Source organism: Coregonus lavaretus (assembly GCF_964263955.1).
Source record: "Coregonus lavaretus genome assembly, chromosome: 32".
In the NCBI taxonomy this organism is placed as follows: domain Eukaryota; kingdom Metazoa; phylum Chordata; class Actinopteri; order Salmoniformes; family Salmonidae; genus Coregonus; species Coregonus lavaretus.
Window position 1 is genome coordinate 17395940 of NC_140019.1, and position 13136 is coordinate 17409075.

The 13136-nt window shown below is 43.9% G+C and overlaps 1 protein-coding gene and 1 pseudogene across 2 annotated transcripts; one reads left to right on the forward strand and one right to left on the reverse strand.

Annotated features, from left to right (window-relative positions):
- Nucleotides 1-3: 3 nt before the first annotated feature.
- On the reverse strand, nucleotides 4-9559 carry polr2b (RNA polymerase II subunit B). The gene is made up of 24 exons (XM_084150080.1): nucleotides 9421-9559; nucleotides 8910-8982; nucleotides 8649-8799; nucleotides 8429-8541; nucleotides 8098-8317; nucleotides 7773-7931; nucleotides 7480-7644; nucleotides 7166-7362; nucleotides 6850-6969; nucleotides 6473-6659; nucleotides 6203-6346; nucleotides 5868-6007; nucleotides 5602-5713; nucleotides 5099-5452; nucleotides 4715-4883; nucleotides 4501-4597; nucleotides 4325-4419; nucleotides 3914-4164; nucleotides 3419-3508; nucleotides 2950-3057; nucleotides 2567-2680; nucleotides 2284-2444; nucleotides 1464-1659; nucleotides 4-342 (listed from the first exon to the last, which is right to left on the reverse strand). The coding sequence occupies exons 1-24, from the start codon at nucleotides 9437-9439 to the stop codon at nucleotides 253-255; spliced, it is 3525 nt and encodes a 1174-aa protein (XP_084006206.1). The 5' UTR covers nucleotides 9440-9559; the 3' UTR covers nucleotides 4-252.
- Nucleotides 9560-11228: 1669 nt separating this feature from the next.
- LOC311107217 (nitric oxide-associated protein 1-like) lies at nucleotides 11229-12657 on the forward strand (annotated as a pseudogene). The gene is made up of 2 exons: nucleotides 11229-12235; nucleotides 12488-12657. The product of its transcript is annotated as a nitric oxide-associated protein 1-like (transcript).
- The last annotated feature ends 479 nt before the right edge of the window (nucleotides 12658-13136 follow it).

Consider the following 13136-nt stretch of genomic DNA (forward strand, 5'->3'; position numbering starts at 1 on the left):
AAATTAAAAACCAACCTTTATTTATTCTAGTTTGACAAAAACAACACAGACGATGTTCCTTCCGTTCCAAAACAGCGATATCACAACAAAAAAAATGTTGCCAGACAAATCGTGGGAGCCAAAATAAGTTGACTGTTGCGTTTAGTTTTTGTCTCGTCATGCTCCATTTCTCCCACTGAGATAAGCGATGTCCTCGACATTCCTACAACACTATTCAATTCCTGTTGACTCGACAGGGGTTTGGTAGTGCTCCTAACTGGTCATCATGCGAGGGGCGATGCTCATGGACATGAGCTCCTGGAAGAGCAGCTTGCAGGCATACGGCATTCTGACCAGAGAGATCTGACAAGAAAGGGTGGAAACGGTTACATTGTACAAACATCTTATTCGATAAATCTCCAACAAAACTAAGGCTAAAGCTTTTGTATAGTCCTGTTGGAACACTTTAAAAAGTCTATAGGACACATTTCACTATACAGTATACAGTGATCCCTCGCCACTTCGCGGTTCACTTATCGCGGATTCGCTATTTCGCGGATTTTCATAATGCATTTTTTTTTTTTTGGTGCATTGTGCTCTGCATTCTGATTCGCTAAAAACTCACTCCCGCTTCTTGTATCAAAACATGCTACGAATTGTGCTATCATTTTGTCGTCTCGTGCAGTTATGTGTACGTACATAAAACAGCTTGGCAAATTTACATTAAGTTGGCCAAATTATCTTGTAATTTCGAACATCTCCTAAACCCATAATGTCGACGAAACGGCCTGGACCGACAAAAGCACCTGCGGATGGGCCCAAACGGCGGAAGATGCTACCTATCTCAGATAAAGTTAAACTTCTGGACATGCTAAGGGAAGGTAAATGACAAAGCCACAAAGCGACGATGAAAGAGAAGAGGGAGAAGAGGACACGAGAGATGAGGAGGAAGGACTAACGCTTGGTCGCTTAGCAACCATGGTGCGAATGGCCACTGAACTTAAGCGAGTAGCTGAGGAATGGGACCCTTTGATGAGCCGTTCATTACAGTTCTCCAACGTAATCGATGGTGGCATGTCGGTGTACAAGGATCTTTTTGCAAAGAAGAAAAAAGAGCGACAACAGCTGCCTATCACTATGTTCTTCTCCCGAACAAACACACCTGCACCGCGGGCTTCAGAAGAAGAGAACACTGCAGAGCGCAGTCAGGATGCAGCGGCCCAGTCTGAAGAGCAGTGAAACGGCCTACACGTGAGTCACTGTATTTGTATACATGTAATAGTTGCTAATTGTAAAAAAAAAAAGTTTTCTATTTCGCGGATTTCACTTATCGCGGGTCATTTTCGGAACGTAACCCCCGCGATAAACGAGGGATTACTGTAGTTAGAATTCAGAATTGACATTCTGGTTACAGTAATAAAGGTATAGTGGATATAAACAACATGTGAATAGGCCGGGACACTGGTGGTGGTGTTGTTCCGCACCTGTGTTTTGTTGCGACAGCCCCTGCACTCGTAGGTGTGTGTGCGGGTGTTGGCGATGGCCATTAGGCCACAGAGGTTGCAGACGTGGACCTGGTAGGGGTCAGATGCCTCGAACAGCCTCTCACGCAGGAACTGAGCCGCGCCGTGAGCTATCTGACAATCACGCTCCATCTCCCCAAAACGAAGACCTCCATCACTGGGTGCAAAATGAGAGCATGGTTAGTTAAAGCGGCAATCTGCAGTTGCTACATCAAGTTTTGGACTTTAATGATACATAGCCATTGATTCTTGAAGAATATAACTTATAAATGCCTCATGAGCTTAGTTCAACTGTCGTACCCCATCAGAACCTAAAATTTTAGCTTGTTTTACGGCATTATTTGTAAACAAAGTAAATGTAAACAAACACTTTATAGCCTCAAAACATGGTTAAAACTATAATTTGGATATCATGTCAGTCCTTGCATCCATAGCTCTGTCTATGAATTTCAGAGTGGTTACATTTCTCCAGGGCCATCCCTCAGCTTTTTACCAAAACACATGCTGGGTGACTGCTTTGTTATTGTTTCAAGTAAGGATTCTAGATTTAAGTAGGCAAGATCAAGGCCTGTATTCATAAACCATCTGATCTAGAGGTGCTGATCTAGGATCAGGTCCCTCTCCCCCTGTGCATTTGTCATCTAAAAGACATAACTGATCCTAGTTCAGCTCCCACTTAAAGTTGCTTAACAAATACGATCCCAGGAATGCATACCCAGTACACTCACGTAGTGCCATAAAGGGATAAAGTCCTACGTTAAATAATTCTTAGTGTTCTTACCGTGATCTGCCCTCCATGGGCTGTCTGTTGAGGATCTGGACTGGGCCTCGGGCCCGAGAGTGGATCTTGTCGTCCACCATGTGCTTCAGGCGTTGGTAGTATGTGGGCCCGAGGAAGATCTGAGAGGTAATCTTACGGCCGGTGAAACCGTTGTACAACACCTAGAAGGGAAAAATGAGGCCAGTTAATTGTACTCTATAGACAGACTAGTGTGAAATTGCTCAGTCTGAAATAGCTACTATAGAAAGTAGATGTGAATGGTAAAGGGGGCTGATGTCCTGACCTCGTTGCCTCTCAGGTGATAGCCGTATTCAGACAGCAGGTTGGAGACTTTCTGCACGTTGACCGCATCGTTGAAAGGCGTGGCGTCACCAATCTCTCCTTTGTTGGCTGAAACCTACATGGTGAAAGGAGAGGGTGAAAACTCCCATCCATACACTACACTTGATTTCCATGACGAAAGTCTAAAAACTTAAACGCTCTGCTTGCTTTTAATTTAACAAACATTAATACTCACTGACCTTTGTAATAGACCCTATCTAGATGACAGACAATCTTATTGGTTTACCTTAATAGTTTACTGTCACATTCTTCAGAGGTCTCAACATAGGAGTAATAAAAGTACAAATGAAGTGGGGGGAGGAGTCATTAGACACGTGACAGTACCTTGCCCTGCAGGCACTCGATCAAATGGCCGACTGTCATACGAGAGGGGATGGCGTGGGGGTTGATGATGATGTCTGGGGTAATTCCCTCGCAAGTGAAGGGCATGTCCTGTGGAAAGTATCGGAACAATGGACATAGTTCACTTACAAAAACTTGTGTGAGGGTTCCAATTTTCTGAACCAGTTCTTCTAAGGCATAACCTCTTGCTGGAATGTGGCACATTCTACAGACTTCCATGTTCTATCTAAATCAGTTTTATAGTATATACTGGGACGTGGTTTACTTAGCATTTCCTGTGAAGAGGCCTTTGGCTTTATTTATGTTTAGGTTCAGTCTAAACACAATGTTTCTAGGCCATTGAATAAACATCATGATAAACATTGCCTGGCTCAATGTCATACTGTGTAGTCTACTTAAGAGTGAGTAGTCCTGTAGACTATGCATGAGCAGCATGTGTCCAATACGTTACCTCCTGTCTGTACTGAATACCACAGGTACCCTTCTGCCCGTGTCGACTGGCAAACTTGTCACCAATCTGGGGGATACGAACAGAGCGAACCTGGAAGAAGAAACAAATGGAGTTCGAGTTAAATCATGCCACAAGTAGGCCGATGAGTGTAAAGTGTAAGGAGGCTTCATAACCTTATGGCCCAAGGTTAGAGGGTGCAATATCCAACCAGTGGAGCTCATGTTTTATTTAGTCAATCTGTCAACAACTCTGATTTGGTATCTCGGGCTTGTTGCTTCTATGGAAGCAATCATGCTCGTAAAACTCAACTCATGACAAATTCAAACCTGCACCTAGTGCAGATGACCTTCCTGCCTACTCTAAACTTCACAAATAAGTAGAGCTGTCAACAGGGGTAATTTGTTACCGTTAGTTTGTCATTTTTACAGCCTACTACTGCATCGTCAACTTGACACAATATGCCTCCTGGGGGAAGCTAGAGGACTCAGGACGCACCCTGATCTTGCAGAACTTGTAGCCCTCCTGGTTGAGGGTGACCATGACTTGGTCCACGATGCCCGTCTCGCTGGTGCGGAGGAAGGTGCTGCAGTCCCTCTTGGTGTAGCGGCGGTTGGTGCTGTCCAGCTCGTCGTCGGTCTCCGGCAGGGTCACTGTCTTGCCGATGATCACGTCCTCGCCGGAGACACGCACACCGGGAGCTATCAAGCCGTCGTCGTCCAGCTTGTCGTAAATGGCGTGCCTCATACCTGGGGGAAGGCAGAGGCATTGGGTTGTTCAATGAACACTTATCTTTGTATGAATGGCAATTTAAGGGAAGCTGCTGATGGAAAATGTATGAGATTATGGAAATAGTAGGCTCCGATTTTCTTTATATATTTGTAGATGCCAAAGATGCCTAGTACGTACCCGAACATGTTTCGCGTGTGGGTTTTTCAAAGACTTCCTCCTGATCAAAACCTTTCTTTGACTCTTGTTCTTTGTAGGAGCGGTAGAACACAGACCTGAAATAAAAAAACATGAATTACACCAACGTCTTAAGTCATTTTCACAGCAAATTTCTGTCTTCAAATCACAACACATACCTGAAGAATCCACGGTCCACCGCAGAGCGGTTCATGATGACAGAGTCCTCCTGGTTGTAGCCAGTGTACGCCGCAATAGCTACAATAGAATTGATACCTAAACGAGGCACAAATGGAGGATTTCAACGAGCCAGAACTAGAATATGGCAGAAATCTTTAGGTCAGAGTTAAGGGGTGTTATTGGCTGCTAATTCTGCAGCGCTCCAGTTCTCACCTGCTGGAAGCTCTCTGAAACGCAGGTACTCCATAGAGCGGGTGGTGACTAAGGGTTTCTGGGGGTAGTAGAGCACATGGGCCAGGGTGTCCATCCGCACATGGAAGTTGGTGATGTACACACCCATGGCTTGTTTACCCATAGCAGACTGGTACGTGTTTCTGGGAGACTACAGAGGGGAAAAGATGGGGGGAAATTGTATTAATCGGTTAACAGTTAAAACAGGGGCATATAATTGAGAAATCGTGTGATACTGTATACCAAGACTGATAAAAATCTTAATTTAGAATGTTTTATAGTCTTGTCATAGATAATACCATTGCACCTAAATCAATCACACCAACAAGAAAATATATTATAGGAGGTTAATATTTTTTGCCGTACCTGGTTGTGATCGGGGAAGGGGATGATGGAGGCACAGACTCCCAGGATCATGGAGGGGTGGATCTCACAGTGGCTGTATGTAGAACAGTAGGCCACGCCCTTCTCCTGGAGGTCGTCAGGGGTCATGGCCAGCATCACAGTCTCCTCCTCCAGGGTGTCGATGTACTCCACCACGCCGCTGGCCACCAGGTCCTGCCAACTGTAGTTGTTGTACTCCCTCTCCTTCAGCTGGTCAATGTGTCTCCTCTTCAGCAGCAGCTTCTGTTTCTCTACGATCAGCAGAGGACGACAGATCCTCCCTGCGTCTGTGTAGATGCGGATCTCCCTCTCTCGGATGTCTCTGATCATGGACACCTAGAAACAGGGGTAAACACTGATCAGAACAACACAGAAAATCAGGATAAGGGATATTGTGTTTGTAGGTTAACTTAAATGAATAATAATATCATAAATAATGAAAATGTCAGAAAAGCTGAAATTCCCGGAAAAATCATATCCCTTACCTCAGACACAATGATGTCCATCTGCCTTCTCAGTTTCCTCAGTGTGTTCATCAGCTGCTCTGGGTCCTTGTGTATACCCACCCAGCAGCCATTCACAAAGATCTTTGTGGCACTGTTAGTGTTGAATTAATGAAGAAAAACTTCAGCTAAAATACAGATAAGATAGGTTGACAAACTATACAAGTCACTCAGACATGAAAGACTGAGAATGTTTAGATATTTTCTGGACTGATAAAGAGCAGTGTGCTGCCATCTGCTGGACTCACTCTGCGATGGCTGCCGGTGAGATCTCCTCCAGGTTCTCCATGCTCCACTCCTCCAAGAACTCCAGGATGGGAGAGGGCTGGGAGCCCACAGAGATGTAGGCCATGAGGGCCAGGTTCTTCACCAGGCCTACAGCATGACCCTGGAGATACCAGATAGACAGTGGGAGGCACAAAGACAGGAACAAAGTAAGAGGGGACAATAGCATATCAATGACTAGCCTTCCTTGACTGCGAGCTTAATTCTTTGAGGGTAACCTCAACCTTAAAATATGGCATGATACAACAATAGCCCTTGATATGAACACAGATATAATTTGGGTTGGTTTTGGACATACCTCGGGGGTCTCGGCAGGGCACACCATGCCCCACAGTGTGTTGTGAAGCTGCCTGGGCTTGGCTAGCTTGCCATCTCGACCGATGGGGGAGTTCACCCGTCGAAGATGGGAGAGGGTTGAGGCAAAGGTCAAGCGGTTCAACACCTAACGAGATAAAGAACACAAAAAGTTCTGGTTTGGAATGACAACAATCATCTTGTAGCAGCATAATGGCAAAGTGAGACAAAAATATATAGATATGTGTACGAGGTGTCTTCTGTACTGTGTTACCTGGGACACTCCAGCTCTGGCCTGATGGGCCTTCTTGACGTCACCCCAGTTCCCCGTGGCCAGAGAGTACTTCAGGCCATCGGAGATGATGCGCGTCTTGATGGCCAACTCCAGGTTGAAGTCTTTCCCTCTGTCAATGAACTTCTGGGCGTATATGCGGATCTCTTTCAGCAGGTTCTTGAACATTCTAAACGTGTCAACATAAATGAAAAAGAGCTTGATTAAAGTTCCAGGCTTGGTATCCCATTGACTTCATTAATATTCACCAAATGATCAGTTTGGATAGGAGTGCGGTTTACACAAAGTAGCCCAACATCTGTGAATTATAGCTTTATAGATAATTTATAGTTTTATAGAGGTGTTCCTTCAGGCCTTACCCACGGAACAGGAAAGCCAACAGAGGCCCAGCCAGGTCCAATCTTTTGTTGCCGTAGTGATCCCTGTCATCCAGCTCTCTTCTGCCCAGGGCAGCCAATAGCAGTCTGTGGACCATGTACCTACAAACAGACCCAGATATACACACCGAGTTAGGCTAATACATCAAGCACAACAACAACAACATATTGGTCTTTATGCAATCAGTAAGATCATGCCGTCATAACCATAGAATTACATATAGAATCTCCAACAGAAACCTGGTGAATTATAGGATCTCTATGATTATTACATTAATATAACATAATAAAAACATACCCTAAGAAATAGGCCTTTTTGGTCTCACAGAAGTCACTGACTCCGACGTGGGGGAGCACCTCCTTCTGCAGCACCTCCTTGGCGTACTTGATCCTCCTCTCTTTGGTGACACCGGGCTTAGCACCACGAGAGCCGATGAAGTTCAGGGCCACGTTCTGCTCCTGGATCACAAAGGCCTCGTCCAGGGAGGGCTTGACCTGGTGGAGCACAGCACATCAGAGGTGTGGATGGATGGTTGGGCGGTGAGAGAGAGAGAGAGAGAGAGAGAGAGAAGGAATATGTTTCATGTGTCAGTTACAATGTAGAACTTTTACCATCTCCATCATCTCAGGGTCGTCAAAGTCGTAGATTATGTGCTCCAGGATGTCTCTGTCGGACACAAAGCCCAAGGCTCGGAACACTATGATGATGGGCACCTCCTGTCTGATGTAGGGCAGAGTGGACACGATCCTCTGACCAATGGCACTTTTCTTAACCCCCTGGGAGAAAAAGAAACAAAGAGAGTCAACATTTGGGTGCAGTAGCAGAGGAAAGAGAACCTAACGGCAACTTTGCCAGCAAATTCAGACAAGGTATATTTTGGTGTTCAAGGTTGTTTGTTTCTCACCTGTCCTCCCCTGGCCATCATGCTGACCCAGATGGAGCTGGTGGGGCGCGAGGAGTTCTCCAGGCAGGAGCGGCACTCCCCTGTGTACGCGTACTTTGAGTCCTTCTTGGCAAAGACATACACTGTGTTCGTCGCCATCTTTTCTTGGGCAATCAGGACCTGCACACCAAACACAACAATTGTTATCAATAAAACATCCTCTTCAAGCAAAAGTAGGTGTTTCTCAGGTGCTTCGTGAAAAGTATTGAAGAAACAAGGGTACCCAAACACACAAGGCCAGACATAAATCCCACCCTCCACCCCCAATCTCTCTTTCTTCTTCTACCTTCTCAGAGCCGTTGATGATGAAGTAGCCCCCAGGATCTAGCGGGCACTCGTTGAGCTCACAGAGATCACGGTCCGTTAGGCCACTGAGCAGGCAGTAGGTGGAGCGCAGCATGATAGGGATCTTGCCGATGAAGGTCTTCTGGTGCTGGGTCTGCAGCTGGTCCTCACCCTCCTTGATGATGGTCTTGGTGATGTCCACGTACAGCGGAGCAGAGTACCTGTACAATACAGATGTGAGCCTGGTTGGCACTGGCAGCACTGAAGGTTGCATATGAGGTGCGCGGGAGATATATTGTGATAAAATTATGACTCCAAATGGGCCAACTTACGTGAGGTTCCGGAGTCTGGCTTCGTTGGGCATCATAGGGGAGGGTGCTCCATCTCTTTCCCAGTGAGTGGGTTTGGAAAGGTAGATCTGTTCAAACTTTAGCAGGTAGCGTGGCTGTAGGGCAAAGGAAAGGGCTCATTAGTTACAGGCCATGAGTGAGCGCCTTTAGAGAGAGGCCCTACATGGAGCAGCATATCTGAAAGTGCCTGTCTGTCACTCACCGGGTCCTCCACCTCTCCAGAGGTGTGCTGGGCCTCAGCCTGCAGGTCAATGGGCGGAGCATCCTCCACAATCCTCTGCACGGACATCTGGATGAACTCGTCAAAGGAGTCCAGCTGCTGTCGTACCAGACCCTTCTCATCAAAGTAGGAACTGTAGGGTGCATCAGCGAGAATAGTGTTATTTGAACATAAGCAAGCTGCATAGTGTATGCTACATGATGATCAAAAGAGGAAAGATAGGTAGGGAGAGCATAATTTTACCTGATAACAATCCAGCAAGCTTCCTGCCATAAATCGGGGGTGATTTCATCCTCATCCTCGTCGTATTGGATATCTGCAAGAGATCACAGAAAATACATCAACAAAGTCAATGCAGACGCAGTGATTTAATGTTAGCCTAGGCCCCGGATCTAGTTCATGGAGTTTTCTACAGAAGAACAACTGATACAAACAAATAAGGGTATTGTAGCTCTGCAGATCTCAAAGACAGCTTTGTTTTTGCAACATAATGGCATGATGTGATGCTCATTTAGATAGGCCTAGTTGAAAGTGTGCTATGGCTAGCTAACGTTGGGTGTTTAGTCTGGTGAAACCATCTTTGGTATGTAACAAACTAGTCAACCTACATAGCGCTAGCAGGCTTGCTAACTATGTCTTCTTGTTGATGCTTCTGGCGCCATATAGCCTATATGCTAACTTAGCTAGCTAGCGAGGAGCAAGCTAGCGAGCTATATTATGTAAAAACCACAGTAGACACCAATAGCTGAAATACCTTCATCTTGGTCATACATGCTTACTGCTTATTCCCTCTCGTGTTCGCCTAAATAAGCAGAAACCGACGTTTAAATCATCAACAGTGTCGGATTCAACGTTGTCTAACGTTGCACACTCTGCTAGCTAAATGAATACCAGAAGAAATATTGACGGTCAATCCTAATACGTCATTTCCTGTACAATCTGTTATTTTGACGTGCAAGAAATGAGTCTTCACTAAATATTTGTGCTATTCTGCTCCAATATTAACTATGAGAATCATATTATCTAATAAATAATATATTTTATTATTATTATTAGAGGCCGAATCTTAATAGTTGTAAATGTAAATAAACAACATTTCCATCTACGTCAGTTCCGTCAGGATATAAATTGATTTTTGTTGCAGCAACTCACATGTGTAATGGATTTATATTATACTTTCACAGATAGAACAATAAGATATTTCGCCGGATGTATAAATGTGAAGTGAGAGGAAGCCCAATGGCCGGCAGTGGGAGAAGATGGAACGAGATGGACTTTGGCCAACATTCTGCAAATGTTCTCATCGATGAAACATTTGATCTCAATACATTTTTCTGTTGCCAAAACCAGAATCTGTTATGAACAGAGTGGACTAAGTTTTGTAGACTTTACCCATTGCAAAAGTTTCTAAAAATCGCGTTGTTTTGAAGGAATGGAAAGGCGAATTTAGTTATTGCACACGCGCACTTCAGAGAGTAGGCGTTCCCTAACAGAAATATGCAGATGATGCTAGAACGCGCCAATAGAATCTCACTATCTCGTGCTTGGTTCTGCCCACCTCCTTGCTTGTTCTGGAAACAATAGTCTGTGGTCTATCTTGGTTTAGTTATACAAATCTATGATAGTTCAGTTAGGGGCGGTAATGACTGCCAACCGCCGTTAAACTCCACCAAAGAAGAAAAAGAAGCAACAACTCGTGTTTTTATTCAAGGTTATGTTATCATTGTATGATGTATGATTCAATTGTATTAGTTTGTAAAGATGTATAAATTGTTGCGTGAAATTGTTAAATGTAAATGTTCTTGACATCTATCAATTCCATGTCTATCTGTAAAGCATAGGACCAAATGGATCTCATCACCTCTATGAAGGCACTATATGTCTGTGTTTGAAGGAAACCTTTTCCATCATGAACTCCCTTTTGTATTGGATGACCAGTGATCATGAACTCCCTTTTGTATTGGATGACCAGTGGTGGAAAAAGTACCCAATTGTCATACTTGAGTAAAAGTAACGATACCTTCATAGAAAATGACTCAAGTAAAAGTGAAAGTCACCCAGTAAAATACTACTTGAGTAAAAGTCTAAAGGTATTTGGTTTTACATATACTTAAGTATCAAAAGTAAATGTAATTGCTAAAATATACATAAGTATCAAAAGTAAAAGTAAAAGTACAAATCTTTTCAAATTCCTCATATAAAGCAAACCAAGCGGCACCATTTTCTTGTTTTTTTAATTTACGGATAGCCAGGGGCATGCTCCAACACTCAGACATCATATGCAAACGAAGCATGTGTTTAGTGAGTCCGCCAGATCAGAGGCAGTAGGGATCACCAGGGATGTTCTCTTAATGAATTAGAGAATCTTCCTGTCCTGCTAACTATTCAAAATGGGTGTTAGGGAAAATGTATGGAGTAAAAAGTACATCATTTTCTTTAGGAATGTAGTGAAGTAAAAGTAGTCAAAAATATAAATAGTAAAGTACAGATACCCAAAAAGCTACTTAAGTAGTACTTGCAAGCATTTTTACTTAAGTACTTTACACCACTGTGGATGACACAATGAAGACCAGGGGTGAAACTCAAGAGCTGGATAAAAATGTCAAAATTCAAGGGACATACACCGCCATAGAGCCAGAAAAGGAGGAGGAATTTGTTTTCCTGGACTACATAGAGCAAGAAGATACTCACAAGGACCAACTTCATTGTCAGCTCCATGTGAATGCTGTCCCCATGATTTCCAAAAAAGACAAGAGGTTGCCGCCGAGGTCAGGCTCTGAGAAGCAGCAGAGGACTCTGGAGCAACAGCTGCGGTCATTGAAAGATGGGACCAAAGTGGCGACGGTGAGCCCTGATTCTCTCATCGAATTTCGTGATGTAGACTTCCCTCTCAAAGGAAACAAGCAAGAAGAAGAAAAAGAAATCTGAAGGACAGCAGAAAATCTATGGTACGGCAGATATGGAGGAACCTGCCATTGACATCTGTTGCAATGGATGTGGCGCAGTCATTTACTGCACCTGATGTGGCATGCTATCTACCAAGTGAGAAGTATAAACTTTTGCTGGAGGAGAACGAATTGAAAAAAGCCATTTGCTATCATTGTTACTTGCTCACACACCACCAAAAGGCATTGATTGTCAAGATGTCCAAGGAGGAATATCGGGATATTGTCCGCGGGATATTGTCCGCAGGATCAAGTCAGAAAGCCTTGGTACTGTTGATCATGGATCTCCAGGACATCCCATACAAGTTAGTGGTTCTGGGTAATAAAGTGGACTTGAAAACTACTTGCAAAGGATTAAATGTCAACTTTCCCAGTACTGTGCTCATGTAGGCATTTCCAGTGATAATATCAAAGATACCCACCTCATTAGTGCCAAAACGGGACACGGAATAGAAAATCTCATCGCACATCTTCAGAGATCGTGGAAGTACAATGGAGACGTGTATCTAGTGGGAACGGCCAACACCGGGAAATCAACACTGTTCAACAGTCTACTGGAGTCAGACTACTGCATATCCAGAGCCTCGGATGTGATCCACAAAGCAACCATATCTCCATGGCCTGGTAAAATGGAGCTCTGCCCAGCCTGAATGTAATCCACAGTTACTATAAAATACATTATTATTTATGGAACACTCTTCTTTGTGTATTGTTGCTGCAATCATTAGTCTTGAATTAGCTTTACATTCTAACCACTTTTACAGTCACATTGATAGAGGGCTTAATTCATACTTACATTTGTTTACAGAAACTGAAGTCTCTACAATGTTGATCTTCTTCAATTGACTTTAAAATGTAATACTGTATTATCCACAGGTACAACGCTGAACCTTCTGAAGTTCCCCATCATCAACCCCATTTGGTACTGCATGTTCAGGAGGTCCAAGAGGCTCCAGAGCGCCTCCAAGCAGACGGAGAGTGATCTCTCTCCACAGGATCTCAAGAGACTGGAACAGTTCAGCAAGCAGGGCTTCCTAGTGGGGTAAGAAGATTGGTGTTGGCTGTTGGGGACAGAACTGGTGGTAACCCCACAGGGTAGCCTAAATACCAGGGGTTCGAAATGGACAACCCAAACAGCTCAAACCTTGACCTGCTGTGTTGTTAATGGTTTACATTGTTACTCTTAAATGTGTACTTTGTAATGTAGGCTAATTATAAAAAACAACATGCGTTTTCATGTCAGAGGCTTTTTGTACACGATGTCTAATGGTGATACCGTAATTTCAGTTTGTGGATGGTTTTCAGCTCTGGGTTTTGTAACATTGTCTGTAAATGTAATGATTGTAAATATCCTACATATAAACAGCTGTCGTTGTTTATCGATGTGTAGACTTGTGCTTACATTTACATTGCTTTCATTACACTTAGACAGCTGGCAGGGAACCTTTAGTGTAATATATTATTAAACATATCAGTGACTGCAGAAAATGTAAGAAATGGAAAGGAATCACACACCAACAATACC